The sequence below is a fragment of the Talpa europaea genome, assembly GCF_964194135.1.
Source record: "Talpa europaea genome assembly, chromosome: 7".
Classification (NCBI taxonomy): Eukaryota; Metazoa; Chordata; class Mammalia; order Eulipotyphla; family Talpidae; genus Talpa; species Talpa europaea.
In genome coordinates this window covers 55,687,811-55,712,793 of record NC_140074.1, presented here as the reverse complement: position 1 = coordinate 55,712,793, position 24,983 = coordinate 55,687,811, and the positions used below count along the sequence as shown (strand labels likewise).

At 39.4% G+C, this 24,983-nt stretch overlaps 1 protein-coding gene across 3 annotated transcripts; it reads right to left on the bottom strand.

Annotated features, from left to right (window-relative positions):
• Positions 1-5,329: 5,329 nt before the first annotated feature.
• Positions 5,330-24,153, bottom strand: RNF20 (ring finger protein 20; the record flags this gene model as incomplete). Of its 3 annotated transcripts, none has more annotated exons than XM_084236967.1 (19): positions 5,330-5,506; positions 5,758-5,859; positions 6,543-6,683; positions 6,851-6,976; positions 7,825-8,037; positions 10,235-10,384; positions 10,975-11,092; positions 12,328-12,698; positions 12,824-12,945; positions 13,244-13,379; positions 14,240-14,419; positions 15,746-15,865; positions 16,064-16,141; positions 16,313-16,459; positions 17,370-17,488; positions 18,652-18,834; positions 18,985-19,132; positions 19,242-19,436; positions 24,025-24,153. In XM_084236967.1, the coding sequence occupies 19 exons, from the start codon at positions 24,151-24,153 to the stop codon at positions 5,330-5,332; spliced, it is 2,955 nt and encodes a 984-aa protein (XP_084093093.1). The 3 variants fall into 3 exon arrangements, with proteins under 3 accessions (XP_084093093.1, XP_084093092.1, XP_084093094.1); XM_084236966.1 differs by having other exon boundaries at positions 17,370-17,502; positions 18,615-18,834; positions 19,242-19,409; XM_084236968.1 differs by having other exon boundaries at positions 19,242-19,409.
• Positions 24,154-24,983: the final 830 nt, after the last annotated feature.

Sequence of the window (24,983 nt, the reverse complement as noted above, 5' to 3'; positions counted from 1 at the left end):
AACACACCAGACGGCCCTGTCTCTATCCACTAAGTAGGTGTCCAGTGCACTACTCCTCAAGGATCTTCTGAGGAATGGCTTGCTCAAAACTGTGGCCAAGGTGCAGCAAGATACAGCAGGGGTTGAAAGCAGATTTGCTGCCCTCAGCACTGCTTAGTATGTCCCCATGTTCTGGATAAAGAAGAACCGTAATTGCTTGTGGTGAATTGAAACAGTCTTCATGTTAAGTAGCAATGGTTATTTTTCTCAGTAGTAATTGAACAGTGTTTTGCAATTTGTGAAACAATGTGTTGTGTTTTGTAAAAAGAATTCATGTGGTGGGTCCTTTGAAAACCCTCCTTTCTGTTCCCCTCCACCGCAATTTCTCACAACTCCCTCAGGCTCAAATAAGCAAAGATCAGAAGTCTTCAGGTGGAGGGTGTATCTTGGTAGAAGGAAGTAAAGGATGCTACCTTACCTGCTCTTGTTGGCTCCTGTTGCATGAGACCAGGGAGGCCTCCATTCTTTTGCAAGCCTTAGCGGTGGGGAACCTGGAACGTGATAACCTGCCTGTGTCACCCACCCCAACCCCGCTTTCCAAGGGGGAATTCCGGACACAGGAAGCACACAATAAAGTACAAATGTAAAGTGGGAGCAGGCTTGGTTTATGTAAACAATGAGGACCCCAGACTGTGGATGCCTCAAGATAGAGGAGCAAGGGGATCCCTCCAACAACTAAAGACAAATTGGAAGAATGACTGGAACAGAGCAGTTAGGCAGCCAGGGGGACCCCATCTGTTGAGGTCTTTAACGTGCCTGGAGGTGACCCTCCGTTATTAATGACTCTTGCTTTGCACAGCCCTAGGAGCTGCTGCTTCCTGCCAAGCGAGAAGTGGTAAGTGGAGCAAGTGCCAAGCAGAACAGTTATGCCATCTGGGCCATAGAATTCTCAGTATTAGTGCTGGGTCTATTAGAGCCTTGAAGCTAGTAAGCACTTCCTAAGTATGGATAAAGAATGGAGAAAGAAACTTCATTAGAGCCTCCCTTCCTCCCAACTCATATTTTTAATAGGCAAACCAGATCCAACCAGTCTTCAGAAGCAAATGATTGCTCTCCGGTCATCAGTCACTCCCCTTATCTACACTGTTGAGTTACCCTTTCTTCAGCCACCCACACCACCCACCCAGTCCAGGACTCCCTTCCTCTCTTCAGTTAAGTTCCTAATTGTTTTATGAAAATACCGTACTTATAACTATTTTCTTAAGGTTTGTAAAGAGTGTTTGCATTGTGTCTTCATTTCAATGTGTTTGCAATCGCTCCGCTCCAGGAAGAACTGAAGTGCTGTCTTGTGAGCATGAAGTGAACAGGCTGTTTTGCTCCAGCCACTTTTCTTGTACAACCACATGGATGGACTAGATGTCCTCAGGTCTCTTCCATCCTCAGTTTCTATGACTGTGGAATAAATGTTCAGATAGAAACTTCACTTTTGGATGTGCTGCTGGGATTGTCTTTGGGGATTCAAATGTTGACTTGGTACCAGCCTCTTCCTAACAGGACACTCTGATGCTATCTGTTTGTGCTTATTTCCTTATATAATCCAAAGTGACTCAAGCTATGCTGACAAAACATCATGAAGTAGAACTGAAATGGCTTCCTCTGAGAGAAACATACTAGGAAAAGCCTTGAGAGAACAACTGTAAGATATTTCTGAAAAACTGTGCCCTGACCACCTTCATTTAATAACTCAGCAAACTTTTGTGAAGCAAGTCGTATTCATATGCCAAATGCTGGAGATGCAATAGTCTTTCTGACATTCTGCCTCTCACCCATGTCTCAGCCTGGACCCCAGACCCACATAGAGATGGGAGATCAGGTGGGGACTGCTCCAGCACTGGTCCATTGAACGCAACACACATAAAACCCTCGAGTGGCACAAAAATAATTATTTCAGTATTTCTGTTGTCTACTCCGTCCAAGAACTAGTGCAAACTAAGTTGCAAATCACTCTGCCGTCCAGAAGTCTCAGCCATCTTACAACCCAGGTACCTTTACCTGCCAGCAAAGTTTCTTTTATGAATGTGCTAGCCAGGTGCAGTCTTCATACACACCTTTATTGGTAAGTCATCTCTCATAAAAACATGTACCTGTAACATAATTCAACCTCCCAGGAGTTTTGCATCATTTAGTCACTCATATTTTGGATGCTTATTTTGAGCCACACATTGGCTTAGCTGCTGTAGATTAAAAAAAAAAAAAAAATTCTCACCCCATGCAGATCAGTCTATTTGGGGATGGGGAGTGATACAAACCAGCAAATCAATAATGCATATACTCTGATAAAGAAATGCACATAAGATGCAGTGAGAACATGACACTGTGTGTGTGTGTTTGTGTGTGTTTGTGTGTGTGTTGTGGAGAGACTGAGGAAGGTAACAGGCATCCCACATAGAAGAAACACATGTACAAGGTTCTAAAATTGGGAAACTATGGCATACAAGGAACTTGTGAACTTCTAAGAGATCAGTGTGATAGGTACATAATGTAGAAGGAAGGGGACAAGCTACATCAACGGAAGGAGAAGAGGAAGACCACTGTGCTAAATTCAGTTTGCATACCAAAGACTACACGAAACATGAAAGGATTCTAAGCTGAAGCAGGATATATTGAGAGGTCAAAATTCTCACGAGGTGTTGGAACTGGCTGTCTATCACCTGCTTGCAGGGCTGTGAGCAAATGATCTTTTTTATGTTTTGAAATCACTTGGCCATGATACCATTTAACTAGGACAGGTGGACAAGACATGAAAAATGAGGATGTCCATCTCATTTTTTTTTAATAGTAAAAAAATGTAAGTGAAGAAAGAAAAACTGACCTCACAATTTATTTGCAATAGTAAAAGCTAATACTTTCTGAACACTTGGTAGGTGCCAGGCACTGTGTTAAATGTTTTGTATATTTCACTCATTTCATCCTCAATACAATCCTATAAAGACGTAGCTATTTTTATTTTGTATGTGAAGAAATGGGGAGAGGAGTAACTTGCCATTAAGTGACAGGGCCACACTCGCCCAAGGCTGATTTCCTAAGAAATGCATTTGACACAGTGCCTGGATTCACAATCAGGACTCAACAAAGGTATAAATGGATTGACTGAGCAAAGAGAAATCTAAGATCTCTTTGGTTCAAATTCTACTCTAGAACAAAGTACTGTCAGGGCTCACAATTCATAGGGGAACAAACCAGTCCCAATCTGACCTGGCAGAGATCCTACTTAAATTAGAACTGTCAAGAATAAAACAAACACACTGTTTATATAAGCCTTCAGGAAGACTTCAGAGAGACTCAAGTATTTTCCCTTATTATCTGCCTCATAAAACCACTCTACTGATATGGGTGTCTGTTTAGGATAAAAGTAGAGAACTAACTGCCACATTTCAAATTGTGCAGAGTGTCCCTGGGAACTCTTTCCTCATCTCTAAAAGAAGGACATGCTTTGAGGTCCCTTTCACATCCTACCTTTCAAGTCATTCCACTCTGTATTTCAATAACTTCAAATCCTCAGGGCACATTGTTATTAATGCAAATATACATGGTTCCATTCTGTCTACAACTTCCCTCAAAAAAAAGGTTATCAAACCTATAATAAGGGACTCCCCAGCCTATTATTAGGTTGCCTCTAACAGAGGTGTTCATTTCAGAATTCCTAATTCTTCTTATCATCACAAAAGAAATAAAAAATGCAATTTAATATTTTAGGATAATCCAAATATAAAAAGTTACTTCACTATAGGAAGAATGATTGTTTATACTTTAGGGGCGAAAAAAAAGGAGTAAGGTTTGATTTCACATTGGTCCAAAAAAGCAGACTTGTGAAGATCTATTAGCAGAACCATAGAACTGAATTAACGTGATCATACAAACCTTTTCTGAGTAGCGTGCCAGGCCCTCTGCTGGATATTGAGATTAGAGTGCTAAAATAATGTCCTTTCCAATGTCCTAATTTTAGTAATTATCAAGTGTTCTATAAATAAGACCTTGATATCAAGCATAGGGAAGAGACCAAACTTGGGGAGAAAGCCCCACAAGGCAAAGCTCAATTTTCTTTGTGGTGGAACAATTATGGATTTAGGAAATTAAGTTACTGCTAAGCCAGGGGTTTCCTATGGTATAAACCCAATCCAACAAACATACAACCACCAAATTTCAACTTACTCTCAGAATAGCTGTCTTACCATGTGGGTCAGATAAATTATGAAGAGAAATAACTGGTTAAATAAACCATCATTATTTAGGCATAATCTCTATCCAGAGCAGACTCAATAAAGCTAGGAGAAAAGTGTTTCAATTAATCAAAGAAAAAAATATTTCAAACACACAGTCTCTTGAACAGCAGTTGTAAAATCAACTAATAAAGACAAAGTTTCAAAGAAAAACACAAAAGCAAACTGAATCCTGCTTTAATTGAAGTGAAATACAAAGTCTTACAGACACATAACAGAGAATCTTCTGGAAAACAGGGATCACAACAATCCCTGTGGAGAAGACAAGAGTAATTCACAGCTCACCAAGGCCTCCCTGTATAAGTCCTTAAGAGTTCCCAGAAGCTCTCTTTACCCTTTCAGTCATGTTCCCCATGCTCTCCAGTCCTGATTTCATTATAAGATTAAAGGGGCTGTATAACTCGAAATTATTCTGGCCTTAAGAAATTTAAAGACTTCAATGAGTAAAACATTCAAACCTTAAGTAACTTCAACAAGCCAGCTGACCGTAACAAGATATTTTGCTAGTGAATTGGAAATGGACTGAATGATCCTGGACATAATTTCATTAAGGCCTCAAACCATCCAGGAAAGAGTAGCACAATCACACCATTTTATAACTCAGGTTTACAAAAAGTTTACTACCCAAATCAAGAAAAGTTTGTGCCCATAGATCACTTACCTCTAAAAGATCACCACCCCCCAAGTCACGTCTCTACACTTTGTTCCCTTTTTGCATATCAAAAATACCAACTTCTTCAGGAGGAATGGACAATCCAAGATTATACAGTAAGCCTGAAGAAGAAAATGTTGAAAAGTCTAAAAGCAGGAAATAAACAAAGCTGGTAAGGATAACAAGTAAGAGTTGTTTGCATCTAATTCATTCTAAAACCCAAGATCTGCATTTCCCAGTCCTTCCCCTGAAGTTATCTAGCTACTAAAGAGGAGAACCTGGATGTAAAGTCTGTGAAGGAAAGTCTGCGAAGGGCAAACTGCCCCGTAGCTGACAGTCAAGGAAAGAAGAGGTAGCGGTTCAGTGGTTAATGAGTAAGTGCCTGTTTAGCCAGTCCCTCTTCTTCTCTTGGCTTGGATCAACCAATGTAGATGCGGTGGAAATCGTTGGCACCAAAAGCAGCATTACACTTGGGACATTTACGCTGGCGGGTGTCGTAGCGTGTCTTTACACACTCAAAGCAGAAAACATGGAAACACTTGGTAAGTACAGCATCCTTTTTACGCATGTTGCAACATGGACAGGTCAGGCGTGCCTAAAAAAAGGAAAGAAGTCAGAAAGTGAGTAACCATAAACCATAACACACATTTATGACCCAAATGTTCTCTCACATCTAAGAAAACAGAACAAAGAGCACCACTACACACGAAGACAGCAACGTACCATTCTCCCCATTCTCAGGTTACCTTCATAGAAAGAAGTTCGGCATTATTCTCCCAGTCTATCAGTAGGCTATTTCTGGCCTTGACCAAAAAAACCACAAATCACTAAGGCAGTTTTTCTAACCTTGTAATCCTTAATCTCCTCCATCAGAATTTCATCACACTTGGGTCCATTATCTGGTTTCTTTGTCGTATCCAGCTTCTTCCGGAGTCTAGAGATGTCCTCCTGTGGAAGGACAGCACATCCATTAGAGTCATTCCCCTAGACGTGCCGTCTTTGAGAAAAACAATTGCTCCAACTTGAACTTTTTTTTCTGGAAAGGACTCTTCATACCCAATTATCTTTTAGGAATGTTGAAAATTAACAAATGGCAAGTTTGTTTCAGAATAGACAACCACAACCATATCACCAAACCTGAGTTGCAGCCGATTATCAGTAACTCAGTTCTGTGAAAATATCATATAAGACTTTAGAGGGAATGAATTTACAAAAAAAAAAAAAAAAAGCTATTTAAAGGTAATTAATTTTAAGTTGAAGGTAGATGGGAATAAAACAATTTACAGATTTATGGATAAGGAGAGAAAGGCATCATGAAAACATCTGCCATGCCAAAAATAGAAAAATTGTAGAACTTTAAAATCCTCAAGTGTTGCCATGCTGCTACTGCTTTACAAATTGACTGATTCATTCATTCAATTAGTATTTATTTTATGCCCACAGGGTGCTAGGAACTGTGACAGGCTTTGAGGACATGGCAGTGAAGAAAAGAGAGTCCATCTCTTCACTCAAGGAACCTATAGTCAAGTGGGAAATGACATACATTAAACCAATGATTCTCACAATCTGAGTCACCCCAGAGCTCAGAAAACATCTATAAGGTGACATGCAGAGAAAACAATTGACCTTACCTGGGCTCGTTTGAAATTGAACATGTCCTTCTCTTTGGTGACACTGTTCTCCACAATCTCATCCTGAAAATCATGTAGCTTCTTCTGAGCCAACTCCAATTGTGCTTTGAGGTCATCTGCAAGCTGGGCTGCCTCCATGGCCTGTGAGGGATATAGGAATAAAGTTATCCTATCACCCTTCTTCCAGTTAGGCAAAACATTAATCCAAGTCCAAGCAATAGAATAAACTTATAATTTCATCAGTGTTATACTTATTTGTTCCCCAGAAGACAAACTGTCACTTCAGATTACAAAGTAATCAATCATACCTTGCGTTTATTCATCTCTAAAGCTTGGGTCCTAAGACCCAGCTCCTTCTCCCCTGTGCCAATGTTGCTTTGCAACAGATGCTCCTTCTCTTCCAATTTCCTTACTACCTGTAACTGGGCATCAACCTTGGAAGAAGAAAAACATTTTAGCAAAACAAAGGAAAAAGAAGACTGATGAAACTCAATCTATAGGATGACAAAAGGGAATCCATTAGAAATCTCAAACCATTACTGATTCTATCCATGAACCCTACAAAATACATGCAAGACTGTGATAATTAAAAGCTTCACTTTTAATGCAAAATATTGCTGATGATTCAATTAAGAGCCTGGGAAACTACTGAAAAAAATCCTTCTCCAAATTTCCAAGAATAGAGGAAATGATGTTTAGGGATATTCATCTTCTTTGGCCATGTTAATCCTCAAAACCTGGCAATTCATACTAGCACATGTAAATAACAGCTCAAACAGAAGTCCAAGTATATCTCTTTCAGAATGGTTAGAGGTTGTAAAGTGCTTATACTTTACAACTTTTCTTGCAAAAGTGAAAATCACACAAAGTAAAAAATCACACAAAAATAAAGGGTATAAAGTAAAATCACACACTCAGAAACTCTCATTCAAACATCTAAAGGTAAAGGAGACCACTCTTAAATTTTTCAAGCAGTCACCTAGAAATTTTTTAAATACAATACACATACACACACAAAGTCATAGGCATTTTTAGCACAAAAGATGACAAATCACCTTTTTCCATATTAGTGATCCCCATTTCTTTTAATAGCTATACTATAGTCTTTGATAGGGGTGTATAATCTATTTCCGATACCCTAATCTTGCACATTTAGTTTTCAAAGATTTTTTCCTATCACACACACAGAAAAAAGATGCTATGATAATCATTATCTTAATGTAAAAAAAAAAAAAATCATACTTTCAAGAAAATTCTGGAAAATTCTACTCATTTTAATTACCTGAGTCTTCAGTGTCAAAACCTGGTCTGCCAGCTCCTCCTTCTCTTCTTTAAGCAACTTATGGATCTGATTGGACTTGATACGTTCTGACATGAGCTTGAAATTTGCATCATCCTTTTCCCGCAACTGCTGCATCAAACGGATATTTTGCTCCTGCATGTCTTCAAAGGCCTGGCCTGTGACATCCATCTCAGAGAGGAGAGCTTCCTCCTCCTACAGTGAAGAAAAATCTTCATTTTAACAGAATCTTCTAACTCCAAAGAAATGGGCACAGGAAAACAAACTTTCCTACTCTTCATTTAGAAATAAATTAACCTAGTGACAGAGAGGCTTAGTTTTAAGAAGTTTTGTCACCAGGTTAGCTCCAGGCATACAGAAGAAGCCTTATCACCTGAGACCACTGGTACAGAATGTTAGTCTAATGCTCATTGGTTGACCCATACTCAAAATCAGGTAAAACAGACAAAAAATAAACACATCATAATTCATCAAACCGATCTTGATTAAGTAGCAATTGGTTAAGAGAACTTCTATCAAAAAAAACTCACATATTCTTACACTTTTCCACAATTATAAAAGCATTTTTAAGTTAGACTTTTCCAATAGTTCTGCAAATAGCTCAAGATTTTTTTTTAACAATCTGATAGGTAAAGAACTATCAAAAAAAGTTTTAACTTACACTTCTTTTACTATAAATGAGAATGAGCATCTTTCCATATGTTCAGGATTGATCTGTATTCCTTTCTGTGAACTATTTCTATCTTTTACCTAGTCTGTTGGATTGTTGCTTTTTCTTACTTGCATTTTTTGGGGAGTATTTTATATATCAGAAAGAAAAGTACTTTTGTGATGAGTTAGAATTTTTTTTCCAAGTATCTTTTAGCTTTGCTGTCATGTATAAGTTTTGGATATGTGATTTTTTTTTCCATACATCAAAATTATTAATCTTTTCTTTCATGTTTTTGAGATTTTCACATGAAGTTAGAAAGACATTCTCTACTCCAAAATTTACAAAGGAATTTATCCTGTTTCTCGAAATTCTTTTATGAATTTATTTCCTTAATATTATATTTATAATCCACTTGGAAGTTATACTAGTATAGAGTGTTTTTCCAATATTATCTTGCTTTTCCCCCCACAACATTTAATAGTCTTCCTTTTTCCTGCTGATTTAAATGCATGTTCATCACATATTAAATACTCATGTACATTTCAAGACCATCTCTGCATCCCTAACCATCTGTCTTTTAGTTCCAAGCTATTTTACTGACTACGACTTTATGTCTTAACATCTGATAGACTAGAAATGCCATCTCTCAGTCCCGGTGTTCTTCTTTTCCAGTTTTCCTGGCCATTCTTACTTTTCCAGTTTACTTTAAAATCAGTTTATTTAGTACAAAAATAAACAAAAGTTATCATTAAAATTTTCATTAGGATCACATTAAATTTACACCTGAACTTAGGGAAAATGAACATGTTTAAGATATTAATCCTATGTAAGAACACAGTGTGTCTTTCCACTTGTACTAGTACCTAGTACAGTGTACAATCTTCTGACAATTAATTATATCCTGATTAAAAAAATAATTACTTTTTTTTTTTTTTTTGTGGGACCCTCGCCGGTGGCCGGGGAACAAACCAGTGCTGCAGAAGCTGCGGGCAGCCTCGCAGCCCAGCGCTCAACTGCTGCGCCACCAGGGGAGGCCCAAAAAATAATTACTTTTTAGAAAGGGAGAGAAGAGTGGCAATTAACAGGCTTAAGAAAAGCCAAAATCCCACTTTTTACAAAATGAATATATGTAAGTTGTAATAAAGTTCTGCTTGTCAAGATATTTAAAGGTTAAGTAGCCATTAAAATTACCAATTTGTCATTTTGTTGTTTCTTACTAATGTGAAGATGTTACCCTCAGTGAACACAAATGGTTTTCCCAAACACTTCTGGTATCTTTATTATTGAATGTTAATAAAATTCACTAGACTTAAAAATAAAGAAATACATGATCATTATGAGGAAGGGGAACTCTTCAATAGTTCTACAACCCAGAAAAAAAGCAGTTAATGTTATTTATAACCTGTGGGAGGGGATATGTTTTTCTTAGTTTCATACATTTGTAATTATTATCTATATAAAATTTTATATTCCTTTAACCCAATTCCAGATTAGCAGAGAAAGGATAAATTCCTCAATAACCAATGTTTGGATAACTGGCTCTCCATTTGAAAACAAAGTTCCTGCCTCAACAAGTACACAAAACAAAATATGAACGACTTCAGTATGAAAACAAACATATAGGAGAAAGAAACATTAACAATCCAAATACACAGACTGAAATGAGAGAGAAGATTTCATTGTTAATAACTTTTTGTCAGGTACTATTTACTTAAAAGCCAATGAAGACAGTGTGCCCACCTGCTTGGCCATGGCCAGCTTCTTCTGCAAGTATTCTATCTGCTCCTCCACTGCCCGGATCTTCCTCAAAGCATCTTCATCAGCCATTTTCTTGTTCTCTTTTTTCTCCTTATCTTCTAGATCTTTGAGCCTTTGCCTCAGATCTTCCAACTACAGGAGGAAAGGAATCACATAAAACAAAGAAAAGGCTATAAGACAACTTCAAAAATCAATCAATACTGTGCAGGTAAAGGGCCATAACAGTAAAACAGCCTTTACATAATTATGAAAAAGAGATAAATGATGTGCTAGTAAACCATGGCACGTTGTTTTAACACCATTCCATTCTGACATTACCTGCTTCTATGAGCAATGGTTTGAAGAGTGCCTTTCTTTAGATTAGTTCTACCCCTTTTATCTAGGTCCCAAATTTTTAATAGAAAAAGATATTCCTCCCAAAAGTAATCAGATAAGAGAATCACTGTAACAGTGATTTATATGGAGGAAGGAGGAATAAAAACCTTGAAAAGGTTAGGTCTACACCAAATAATTCTGATATAATTACTTACATATCCCCAGTAAATCTAACTTCGTAGAGGAGAATCTGGAAATCTCTACATTAGATGGCATTTGAAAGAAAATATTACTGAATTTTGAACACTGACTTTAAAGATAAAGAAACTATATCTTTCAGAAGAGTTAAGGAAAACCCCACAAACGAAGATCCAACCAGAGTAACAGGTAATGGCAGATCAGATTACCTCTGCCTTAGACTTCTTCTCAGCTGCCATTAGCTGAACTTTGTCTCGCTGTTCCTTCGGGGCAGAGCGGTACATATCTAGCAAGAGTTTCATCTCTTTTTGGCTCTCCTGTGCCTTCCTGTGATGAGGGTGGTAATTGGAGGGAAATGACATCATGAGAAAACAAGAGCATCAGAGCAAGGAAATTTTGAATTGAGCAAAGTATTTTACAACAGCTATAGAACACAACTAAAAGACAAAAGTTTTGCAGACTACAAGAGACTTCTAGATATACTCGAAAAGTGCAAAAAAGAAAGTTTTATAAAGGAATCATAATCTCCCTTCAAACCAAGTTCTCTAATGTCAAGTTACAAAATAAACATTTATATGGCATGTATTAAATAGGCAAGTTTCTGGGGCCCCACTCTTGAATCTAAAATTCAGGAGATCTGGGATAAGGTCCAAGCATATATTTTAAATAAGTCTCCCAGATGATTCTGTTATCACAAGTAAAAAAAAACAAAAAAACAAAAAAAAAACAAAACCTTAAAGAGACAAGAGGAAGGGAAGGAAAAAACTGAAAGTTTAAAATATACTACTAATCCAAAAGTTGGTAACTGAGTGATTAGTCATCAAAGACTAACTCCATCGCTTACTAACTATCAAACCTGTAATTATCAAACTGTAATTTTCTGTACCAAAGAAGTTCACATTTTGAGCACAGTGGTCCCTCAATCCAATCAGCAATAAAGACTCAAACACAATTAATGGGAAGCAAGAAGTAACCAGTTCTACCAGAAGTTACAGGTTACATAACTACCATGAGTTATAGGTTACATAGGGTAAGGGGCAATACATGAGGGGTTTCATTGGGTTACAGGCTGATCGCACTATTTCAATGCCTGTAGAAGTAAATCTTCTAAAGAATCTCTTATAACGATCTGATATTACACAAACGAATGGTCAGGCAAACTGATCATTACTACTCAAATTATGATACATACTCTACCCAGTATAATTTAAATTACAACTGATGGCAGCAATCTGCCCAAATCCAGTAAGTAGCAGCAATTTCCAATAATTCTCATGAATATTATTTCAACCACCCCTTCCCTTAATCTGGATTCATGAAGAATAAGGCCACTACCATAGGATGTATGAAGACCTGACCACTGAATCAAACTATGCAATAGCCATGTAGGCCATTTGTGCTGTACATCTGATCAAGAGTTGAGAACACACTAATTATACTTTCAGTTACACCCCTAATATTACAACTATCAAGTAATCCATGCTATTGACCAAACGATCCATGCATGAGCTCCTAACCTTAGCTTCTGAGTCAGAAACAGTTACTCTGAACATTGTTCTTACTTGAGTTCAATCTTCAATTGCTTGATAATTTCTGCTTCCTTTTTCCTTCCATCATCATGTTTCCCTTTCTCTTTATCCTTAGTGGAATCTCTCTCTTTTTCTGACTCTTTTAATTTCTGCTTTTCTCGTTCTCTCTCCTTTTCCTTTTCCCGCTCTCTTTCTCGCTCCTTCTCTTTCTCCCTCCTTTCTCGTTCTCGCTCTTCCTCATCCCGTTTGGACTTAATTTCGTTGACTTCCTCCTGCGATGTCTTTGATGAAGAGGTCTGAGCAGCTAAGTCCTCAGCATCTTGTTTTACATCTGCCGGCTCATCCTTGGGGTCCTCAGTACTAGACTGAGACTGCAGGAGGGCACTGCCACTGCGCAGACGTGTCTGGGAGGACAAAGAAAGAATAGATGCACATCACTTACGGTAACTACACTGTTTTCCTCACTTAAAAACAGTTTGACAAAACTTAACAACAAATAACACAGAAGTACTCTACTCCTTCTGGTTACCTTGTTCAGATCAGACTGGGCTTCTCTCAGTTTCCGTTTATACCGCAGGACCTCCCCTTTCAGCTGGTGATTGTGATTCTGAAGGCTACTGATAAGATGTCGCATCTCCCGATTTATGGGGCCTTAAATACAGCAACAGCAATGTTATGAGGAACTGTGATAAGGGCAAAGGCACAAGGAGAGAAAGCGCAGAACATATCAGGAACCTCTGAGAAAGATTCCTTCACAAAAGAGAAAATTAGACTAAGTTAAAAAAGCAAACACCCTGGCTCTGAACCAAAATGCACACAGGATTTGATGTTAGGTTCTTCGGGACTTCTGAGCTCCAGTTGGTATTAACAAATCCTAGTGATCATGTTGTGTCTTTCAGGAAGGTATTTTCAGCAGACAAAATGCAGAATGGGAGGAGAAAAATTATACCTGCTTGTTCATTGGCAGCAAGGGTCTGCTCAAATTCTATCCTCAGCATTTCATACTCCTTACGGACCTGGGCCAGGGTATCTTCTAGCTGGATAACTTCGGTCCTCAGTTTCTTATGAAGACTAACCTCATCTCGCTACACACAGAGAAAGGAGCCAATCAAAAATTCTTATCAAAATGTGGAAATATCATCATCAGATTTTATTATCATGTCTCCTACATTTGATCTATAAGAACCTAAGAAGAGAAAAAGAAAATGCTAAGAAAAGAAGGAACACTCTGGTAAGTTCCAATTCAATCAATTCAAGCACCAACAGCTATATACACTGACTTGAGAAGTGGCAGAAAACTGAAGAAACAAAGAAATAGCCCCTAACTCTGAAATGTCACAATTTAGTTGAATAAATAATAAAATAGTATATAATGTACAGTAAGGTATCAATATATTAAATTCTATTCATTTGTTAGACACATAGTAAAAGACCAACACAATTCTGGAGGCTACTGGAGGCTCCAATAAATATTACCTTAAGGACTATGGAAGATACAAAAGTGAACTTATGAATAGAAAGTTTCTGCCTTAAAAAAAAAAAAAAAAAAAGATTTACATTTGCCATCACAGGCTGTAATGGCCAGTAAGCAGTGACACAGCTTCCCTCCACCACGCCTCCATGCATTCAAGGATTCAGCCACACATAAACTATTTATATATCTGCTGTTCTCACTACAAGGAGGCCCTTCTCCTATTTTTATCTATCAGTAAACTTGTTTTTAGCCTTAAGGTTCATACTTCATTTTGGGGACTGGAATCAGACATATGATCCTTTAGGGCAAAATACACATGAACCAGCAGAGTAAAGACCTGCAGTCACTCTACAAATGTTTGCTGAATAAATAAGATAAATGTTTGCTGAATAAATCAGATTAACTGCACATGAGAGTAAAATTACAAAATCTATGAGGTAGAAAAGCTCATATACAAAGTGACGCTTTTACCTCAATGAGCTCAACCTGGCGCTGGTGGGTCCCCCTGGTGCCATGAAGCAGGGTCCGAGCCTCATCCAAGTGCGCTTTCAACTGCAGGCTCTCATTGTACAGGACAGAGAACTGTGACTGCATGCAGCGATACTCCGGCGTCTCCTTAACCACTTCCTCCACTGCACTCCGCAACTCCACCTTAGGAAGCCCAAGGAAAAGGAAAATCAGAAACAGAATCTAGCATCTGTGTCCTAGACACTAGACAGGTAATGAAATCTAAACTCACTGATGTCCTACACACAGAGACAAGCTTTATGAAGACTGTGGTGCATCTAACCATTCCTCTAGTTATGTAAAATTAAACCCAAATTAAATTAGAACACCCATGATATACTAGCTGGTACCCAAATTCTTTCTCCAAAGAATAATTTTAATTGATATGTGTCAACCTAGATCTAAGGATGACAGAAGACCCTTAAGAAATCTGTCAGATCTAGGAGCAAAGAAGAGTGCTATAAAATTTGTCAAGATGCTTATGTTTTAGAACATAACTGAGGACACTAATCATTAACTTTTATCTTGTTCTCTTTATGCTCTTCCCAAGCAACTGTTGGCTTTAATTACCCAAATACTTTAATGTTTTCTTTCAGTTCAGGCATCATTATTCAAATATTTACCTAGAAACAAATCAAATTAGAAAAGACAGATGGCTGTGACTGAAAGAGGAAGGGGAAGAATTTCAGATTCCATTTTCTTCCACCTCCCTGAGGATCTGAAGAGAGTAAAATTCTAATGGGCAGATTTGAAAACAAATAGGTTCATTGATTATGTTTCTTGCTCTTTGACAACTACAATCTGCAGAGTCAAATTCTGTGGCCCACATCCAGCAATTTCTGACATAGGAAGGGCCTGCCCTCCAACAGGATGTGCATGCTCCTTGCACACATTTGCTATAAAAGCCCATTTTTAAAATTCATTTTATTTATTTATTTATTTATACAAGAACCAGAGTACAGGCCAGATGCACAGGAGGGTGAGAGGATTCACCAGAGACAGAGAGGGGAACAGAACAGGCAGAATGATGAAATATACTGCTGAGGGGAACAGTGGGCGCGACAGGAGAGGTCTGCAGCGCCATGTGGGACCCTCACCGGCCAGCCAGGATCAAACCAGCACTGCAGAGGCTGCGGACAGCTTCATAGCGTGGCGCTCACCTGCATGCACCACCAGGGGAGGCCCTAAAATTCCTTTTGAGGCCTCACCCTACTTCACCCTACTCCTCATTTCCCCAACAATTCCTCAGTTAAAGCACTTCAATCAGTTTATATGTCTGTTTAGGTTGCATTAAATCCTTTTCATAAAAATGCAAGTAAAAATAAGGAAATATTCAAGTAAATTAAAAGATTTACCAACAAAACTTAACATTTTTCTTTTCCCTCACAAATTATGAGGGCTCACAAGTATGGATGTGAGCTGCTCAGCAAAACATTTCATTGTCCTGCTCCTAAGAGAAGTGCCTCCTACCTTCAGCTTTTCATTTTGCGTCGTGACCTCCTCAAAGTCTTGCCGAAGTTTCTCCAATTCACAGTGACGATTCTGAGCCAACTCTTTGTTCTCTTCAAGCTCTGCATTCATTTCTTCAAACTGGAGAGAAGCAGGAAAATAGTAAAAGAAGAAAAAAGAAAAAGAATTTTTAAATCATTCTCATTCCTAAGCTTCCATCTTCACTGACCCCTCTTCTAGCAAAACCTCACTTCGCTACTTATGAACACAACCAAAGCACCGAGCACAACAGGGTACACCGGGTCAAACAAGGTGTCCTGAGTGAGTCACTGATTTTACCTTCCGGGAATTGATGGTGATCGTGCCTCCATAGAGACTGCTCCCTGCGCCATATACCTTATAACCTTTTGAATTCACCTGCAAAGAAGACAAAGATTATTTGGTGGGAGACCCAAAGATTTCAGTGTGATAACCAAAGTACTTTCAAAGGAGTCCATTTTGCCCCAATTACTACCACCCAAATCCATCCTTTCTGAGTAGACTCCTTAAGATGGTTCTGGCCCTTCAACTATGAATAAAAGCACTTGCCCGTTCCAACACTTCTGCTAAGTGTCGGTTGAGTCGCTGTTCCCTCTTTCGAATTTTGTCAATATCCCACTGCAAGTCATCAATCATGGACTCCAAGACAGACACTCGGGACTCAGCTGTCTCCACTTTACTCTGCAACTTGGAAAACTACATTCCAAAGACAGGTATTCAGAAAAATATAGCAAAAATAAAAAGAACAAGTTAGAAAATGAACGCCTTATATCACAGGTAGGTTCCTTTAACAGTTCTGGGTTTGTTACAACCATGAAAACTGTGTAAGTCTATAAGAACTTAAGAGTCATCAATTTTTCTACCTCTAAGAATCACCATTTCCCTAGATAGACCAAAACCCATCAGAAAATGTGTATTTTTTGAGACAAAATATCGTTGATCTTACAAGCCAAATATTTCAGGTGATAGAAATTCATACATTCAGAAAAGACATCATTACACCCAACTTTCCATCATTACACCCACAAATAAAGAACCCATAAAGAACAAACAGAAAACTTCCATTCTTTTTTCAAAACTGACTACAGAGCAATCTAGAATCAGACACTTTAAATACAGGAAAACTTTTGTTCTGTGTTTATTTAGGAGCTACACATCAGCTAGTATTATTTAATGCTGTAATTAAACTTGTGTCCAAGTCTGGACTGAAAACCCACATTCCTCAAGTTCTACTTGCCTCATTCTCAGTTGATTTTCTATCAACCTCTTCCTCAGTAACATTGTACATGTTTTTTCTATTTAGGGCAGTTCATTATATTGGGGGTTTGATATGTTGTTTTATAAAACCCCATATGATATTTCTTCCGAAAGATAAAGATCATATAAGTTCTTTAAACAAAGAGTCAAGGGAAGTATTCAATTATATTCTTCCCTTAATCTTTCCTTAGACTCTGATCTCTCAGAGCTGTTCCTTAAGCCTGCCCTGCATGCTCTTCAATACAGAAATAGGCTTTCTAGAGTAAGCTGATGTCTGAAGCACTCAGATTTCTGAGTCAGTGTCTGTCCAGGTCCTAGAAACTGCTATCTCTTCTTTCTGCTCAAGTACCTCCTGTGACATGGTGTGATGCTTCTCCTGAAGGAGGTCTGTCAGTTCCTGTAGCCTCATGTTCTCTTGTGCGAGAAAGGAATTCAGCTCCTGCACTGCATCCTCCACTATCAGATTATCTGAGGAAGAAGAACTGTACTTTAGCACTGATGGCATCCAATTTTAAAACTGTGTATCCCACCAAAGTATTCATTTTTATTTTCCTTTTATTTTCCTCAAAGCCTCAAGAAGCAGGCTGGTTTTTATCACCTTCACCTGACAGATGAAGGACCCACAGATAAGATGAGCTGCTACCCTTGTGCTTCTATAAAGGCAGACACAGAGCCAAGGTCACCCAATTCCCATCCCTTTCTAAAAATGCTTCAAAAAAAGAAATGGGGTGGTTCTAGAACTTTATTTTAATAAGCACAAATACCCAACAAACCTACATTTTAAAATTGTAGACAAGAAAAGGTATCTCTAGACAGTGTCAGACTTAACAGCAATAAAAATCTATTTTATAAGGCTATCACAAATTCCTATTAACTAACACCATCATGAAGCATCTCTCTACTAAGAGAGAAATAAAAGGGAAGAGGAAGCAGAAATCTCCATGTTCAAGTGACCATTACAAAACCATGAAGAATAAATAATAGCATAGATTTATAATATTCTGGAATACTGTGCTAGGGCCTCTCGTAAAATTCAAAAAACAAAATGCACACAGACAGCATTTACAAAAAAGATAAGTACATCCACAAAACTTTTTACGCCAAGTTATTATGTTTAAAATTAGAGTCAAGAGATACAAATGTTAGTAAATGAAACCACACACTCACTCACAGGGTACAGGCTGCCTTTTAGAGATAATTATCAGGAAGAAAATTTGTGCTCTCAGAGTAGCCCTTGGCATTACTTTTAAAAACAGCACACAGAATAGTTTGGTCCTGTGGTGGTTTGGTGTTTTCAACTAGGATTGCCCATCAGACTTACTTGTGGAACTTTTATAATAAACGTTTCCCTGACCCCTCCCATGCCAACTAAATTAGAATCTCCATGGGCAGGGGTATGCTCAGAACACTTCCAAAGTGATCTGATTCATAACCCACTTTCTCATTGGACTACCACATGGTTCAAAACGTGAAGCACTAATAAAATACTAACAAGCCACAGAAAATGTTAGAGATGAGGATTCTAAGAAATTTAAATAAAAAGTAAGGCCACAGCCGGCAAACTACACATTGGCATACAAAGATGAGTTCTCACTTGTCCCGCTCTTCCCATCTCCTGCTTCTTGCCTCACCTCCACTGTTGAGCTTCCTGGATAAGAGCTCCACTTTTTCTTGCAACTTATCATAGACCATCACAATCTGGGACACTGCTCGACGGGAGGACTCCACACGCTCCTGAAGCTGAGATTCCATCTCCTCACTGGAACTGCTGGCCAAAGTAGCAAGGAAAGAGAAAGCTGGCTCTTGCCCATCCCCTGAAGACACAGGGGGAAAAAAGAAGCCCCCAAAATTATAAAACTGGAAATACCAAAATCGACTTTTTTCTTCAAATGGAGCGTTTCAAAGCAAAGCGCGACTTCCAAAACACAGACAGCCTGTAGTGGTAGGACCCACCAAATACTCGCCTCTCTCTCGGTCATCTTTCCGTTCCTGATTGCTATCAGAGTCTGGTTCTGGTTCAGGCACAACCAGGGCTTTTCGTTCTGTGAGGAGATCTCCCAAGCCTTGCTCCAGATCGTAACGTTTAAGGATGATACGGATGTTTTCATCAAACTAGGGAAAGGCAGGTACAATTATGAAAAAACAACTTTGGGAATGAAGAGATTTACTAAGAACTGAAATGCTCAAATAAAAATCTGAGTAAATAAAACAAGTTTGCTACCTGACTCCAGTACCGGTTGACAATCAGTAGTGAGGCATCATCGGTGGCCTGTCTTCGCTCCAGTTTTTCAATGTGCTCACGGAGCTCATCTTCAATGGCCTGCCGTTGATCCAGCATTTCTGCCAGCTTGCGATTTTTGGTTTGCAATGTTCGAATGTCTAACTCCTCCTGCGCCAGGAAAGCAATGTTATTAGTGTCCATAAAGAAATTAGACAATCAGCTGTTATAATAGACAAAGGCAAATAAGTTCAATAGTTATTTCTTTTTCTTTTCTTTTCTTTTTTTGTTAAAGATTTATTTTTATTTATCCATTCATACAAGAACCAGGGTACAGGCGAGATTCATGGGAAGGTGAGGGGATTCACCTGAGCTAGAGTGGGGAGCAGAACAGGCAGACTAACAAAATACACTGCTGAGGGGAGCAGCAGGCACGACAGGAAAGGTCTGCTGCTCCAGCTAAGTCAGCCTCCCCTGGATCAGCACTACATTAATCTACTAAGCACTGCCCTTCATTCATTCAAGAGCAGCACCTGGTTCTTCCCTGTCGCGGCCCCAGTCAATATATCTGGGTGTTTTTAACATACATGTGAACAAGTACACATGAGGACAAATCATCTAACCCTCTAGCATCTAGAATGCATCTTGAATTCTTTAACTCCAATGACTACCTCCTCCATTGTTTCAGCTATGTATTTCAAAAGCCACATCTTGGATTTCTGCCATTATCTGGACTGTGTCACATCTGAAAACTTAAATTTTTTTTTAAGATTTATTTTTATTTATTTATAAACACAAGAACTGGGGTGTAGGTCAGAGGTGCAGGGGGTGAGAAGATTAACCAGAGACAGAATGGGGAGCAGAACAGGCAGATCTACTGAAATACACTGCTGAGGGGAGCAGCAGGCAAGACAGGAGAGGTCTGCTGTGCCATGTGGCTAGCTCCTTGACCAGAGATTGATCTCATGCTGCAGTGGCTGGCAATAGCTTGATAGTGCTGAGACTTTAACCCCTGCACAACCAGGAAGGCCCCCACATCTGAAACTTTAAATTCTAACTTCGCATCCCTGAATAAAAACTGTATCTGTTTAGCTATTATCATGCTATTACCCCAATATACCAGCTCTCCCAAATTTTGAATGCTCACCTTTCTCCCTCTCAGTCCCTTCTGTCTCCATTGGCTATACCCTATAGTACATTCCCTCAAACACTTGCCTGTTGGGCTGAATTCTCTAATTCTTTTATTCTATCTCTGCAAACAAGCCCCAGTCTGAATACACATCTCTACTCCATTCCTATATCCAGTATGCCAAGACTTTTAGATAAAATCAGTACACCAGGGAGACCTGCGTCTTTATAAAACAAAACCCTAACCTGAACAGATCCTAGAAATTTGTCCAGAAACATTTCTTTCTTTAACAAGTGAGCTATGTCTTAATCTCTGCTGAGACAGGATCAAACTCTCCCAACTCATCAAGAGGACTTTGCTTCTTATAGAAGCCACTGCATAGAAAGCTCTTCAATTCCCCATTGACCTGCTCACACAACTTATCACCCTATGCACACATTTTTAAAACTTCAATTTGTGCTCATGATCCAGTTCTCTTCTATATCTGCAACAATGTCACTCCAAGATTTTCCAACTGTACTACTTTACTAATACTGTTAGTAAACATAGCCTCATCCTCTTCTCTGAGCACTGCCTGCCCCTTCCTGCTCTAACTGAAACCTGGAGGAGACACTGTTTTCCTGCAGGCTTCTCCAGTGGTGGTTGTTTCTCTCCCACAACCTTTAAAGCCCTGGGCCTGGAATTAGGTGGGTATCCTCCTTGTTTTCCAATGGCACTTCCCAGGCCATTATCCACTTAGTTCCCTAAAATTGCCGAGCTTTGCAGCTCAAGCTGCTGGGCTGTTCCGCCTGTAACCTGCCTGGCTAACTTGTCTGTAAAGGCCCAGGTCACTTCCCCACATGTCCTGAAGATTTAGCACCTACTTTATTATCACTCTCTCCAATACTATTCCTGTCATGGTTCTGAATGACTTCAATGCCCACACAGATGATCTTTCCTATAGCTTGGATCATCAAGTTGCAGATCTCTTCTCTAATCCTCTTGTTCTCTACCTCCTTCAGCCACCAGACTTGGTGTTTTATTTTACTTCAATACCTCTCCATAGCATTGGCCTTACTCTTTTTCCTTATCCCTCTCATCTCATATTCTTTTTTTTCTTTTTCATCTCATATTCTTTTTGTTTTTTAACTTTTTTTTTAATAGAGGCATGTTTTATTTATTTGTTTGTTTCTTTGTTTGTTTGTTTCTTTATACATGCACTGGGTACACAGTCAGAAGCGCGGGAGGGTGAGAGAATTCACCAGAGTCAGAGCGGGGAGCAGAGCAGGCAGAAGGACCGAAGTACACTGCTGGAGGGGAGCAGTGGGCGGCAGCAGAGGTCTGCGCACCATGTGGGACCCTCCTCCGGTGGCCGGGGAGCAGCCAGGGATCGAACTAGCGCTGCAGAGGCTGCGGGCAGCTTCGCAACCCAGCGCTTAACCACTGCGCCACCGGGAAGGCCCCACATCTCATATTCTTTTAAGCTCACTGCAATCAAGTTTCCATCTCCACCACTAAAACATGGTTCTTGTCAAGTTACCGAAGAGCATTTTACTGCTAGATCTATGTCTCAATTCTCCCCTTAGTGAACCCACCTGCAGCATTTAATCAACTCCTTCTTGAAACACTTTCTTCATATGTTTCTGGGACTCCACTCTCTCATTCTCCTCCTAGATCACATATTTCCCCTCTTTTTGGGGCTCTTTGGCCAGTCTCTTCTCAGCTTGACATGAAAACTCTGCATGCTGTTCTCAGACCTCCTCTTTATGCTCAGTTCTTAGAGGACAGCCTCTAGCCTTATGGATTTAAATATCACCTACAAAATGGTTCCCACATGTATAGCTTTGCCAAGACCTCTTCGCAGACTGCAGATTACTACATACAACTAACTATTCACTCAGAGGTTTAATAAATACCTCAGACTTGTATGCCCAAAGCCAAACTCACAATTTATCTTCCACAGCTTCCAAAAATATGCTCTGTTCATATCCCTCCTCAGCTCAGTAAATGGAAACTCATTATTTCCAAAATCCTGGGATCATTTTGTATTTGCATCATCCAGTCCATCAGGAAATCTTATCAAAACTATATCTACGGTGGTCCAAGTCACTATGATCCCTCATCAAAATTACTGCATCGGCCTCCAATAGCACTTTAGTGCCCGGTACCAAGTCCTGACGGCCTGCCAGATTTCAGCACAGTTCCAGTGGACAGCTCCATTCACAGTCTGTGTCCCTACTTGAAGCGCACTTTGGAGTCTCCTAGTTTTGTATTCCAGTCTCAGCTGGCTCACTATAGCAACCTCAAAGTGCAGAGGAGGGGTTAATGCCTTCAAGGATAATTTTCAACCAACCGGGGTAGGAATCACTGATACGTGCCCAGCTGCCCACCCTTAGAGATGGTGTGGAGAGGAAAGAGATAGAAAAGGAGCAAGAGAACAATTCCACAAGGGCAATTCCTGCTAAGAACCCTTGATCATCTACAATCTGTTCTCAAAAAATAGGTCAGAACATTCTACTCCCCTGCTTAAGGACCCTGCAATGGCTCCCCACTGCCCTCTGGCTGACGTCCTAACTGGGATGTGTGCTTCCCTTAGAGCAAGTGGTTATCCCTATAAACAACATCACCTCATGCTACTCTAACAATCTGATTCCTTGTTAGTGCCACCCTACAAACTGAAGTCCAGGGGCTAATCCCAATGCAAAGCGCAGTGTTGGGCAAATAACAGATACTCAACAAATATATATATAAATTGAATGAATAAATGTCCTTGGAATGCTAAGACAAAAAAATTCCCTGTACCAGCGTGGTGTAACTGAACCCCAGAAGGCCTCAGAAATGATATTTCATCAACAATTTACTCGGAATTTCCTATTATTCTTTCTGATCCTCCGTCTCAAAACAAGTTACAGGTGTGGGTTTGTAAGCTAAATAAATATAAAACACTTTAACACCCTATCCCCAGGCAGAATTCTAAAACACACATCAGATTCAGATCAAAACCTAGCATAGTGAGGTTCTGATGACTAATAGACTTATTACTATGACTTTGGGGGCATAACAGTCTAATTTAACTGTTAACTCTACAAGAACAAGGACAATATCTATTTTATTCGCCAACTTGTTCATGCTGTTTAGCCCAAGAATAATTTTTAATAGCTCACATACATTGAATACATGTTAAAGATAATATTTAATCTTTAACAAGGACTGTCATTTTACTGTCCAGACCCAAAGAGGTAGGTACTGTAATTACATTTCACAGACAAGGAAACAAAAGGCCCAGAGAGAGTAACGAGAAGCCACCAAGCTGAGGGTCAACTCCAGGCAGTCTGACCTCTCCAATACACTCTCAATGATTTTGCTACACTGCCTCTTAGTGCTGGGACCAAACTTGCAGTGAATGAAGAACAAATATATAGCTTTCTTCTGCTAAATAACTATAATCAATGCTTTATCAGGGACCAGGCTCAAAAGAATAAAACCACACCTTTGGAAATGAAGGTCAAATATCAATATATCTCTTCCTCAGAGCTGAGTACTACATCATTTCACCTACTTGGGTCCCTCTTCTTTTCAAGTTGACTCCTCATACTCCAAAAGACTCTCACTAATTCTTACTTTAAGGTTACAGGTAAAAGAAGAAAAGTTCACTCTCAGCACATTGTTTCCACATACCGTTGAAGAGACACCTCCTAGCTTAATTGTTTCCACCGTGGTCCCTGAATCTTCAACAGCTGTCTTCTTCTCTGGTGGCATGGAGGTGCCAGGTTCTCCAGCTGCTCTTTTATTTCCAATTCCTGACATCTTGACACAAGATGTTTTCCTGGAGGGAAAAGGGGCAGAAACTGAGGTTACATATGCTAAGAGATCAGCAAGAAAGAAACCAGCTAGGATGTAAAAATCAGCAACTCTCCCAGCACACCCTATAGCCTGGATACATTAACTCCACACTGAGCAACATAATCCCCAAATTCCTCTTGAAAAGAAAAAAGTAAATTGTGGAGTAAGAATCAGAGCTCAACTGACATGACTACAAATCTCTAAATAGGATATTAATATGGAATAAGACAATGAGCAGAATGTGAAAAGACCAAGACAATTTTCAGAAACCTCACTTCCTGAAATGCCAAAATCAGAAATACAGAAATTAATTCTATAATACTGGAAGAATCACAGCTGAAAGAGAGCTGGGAGATGGACACCTCATTTATCATCTCTAAGCCTGTGTCCTAAACCAGCAATAACAACAGACATGCTTCCTATGCCACTTAGAGGGAATGAATAAGCATAAAAAAAAAAAAACGCAGCATAATGCCTAGCATTAAGTACTCAGAAATGCTAGCTCTCCTTTTCATATCTGCAGCATTTTTCCTTTTTTCAAACACTCCCCCATGAGTCTCTGCAACCCTAGGGAAGCTGGACTTAATTCCACAGTCAAGTATCTACCTCTTCAGGTGCCGTGTCGCCTTGAAGCGGTGAGTTCTCCAAGAGCTTCAGTTTCCTTTTACGATGGAAGCGAATAAATATCTTGCAGCCCCACCAGGACCCCAGGATTTCAGAGCTCAAAGGAGGAGGTGTGGATGCTAAAGCACTTGGCTACTTTTGGAAGCAGCTCTGCCATGACGGAGACCACG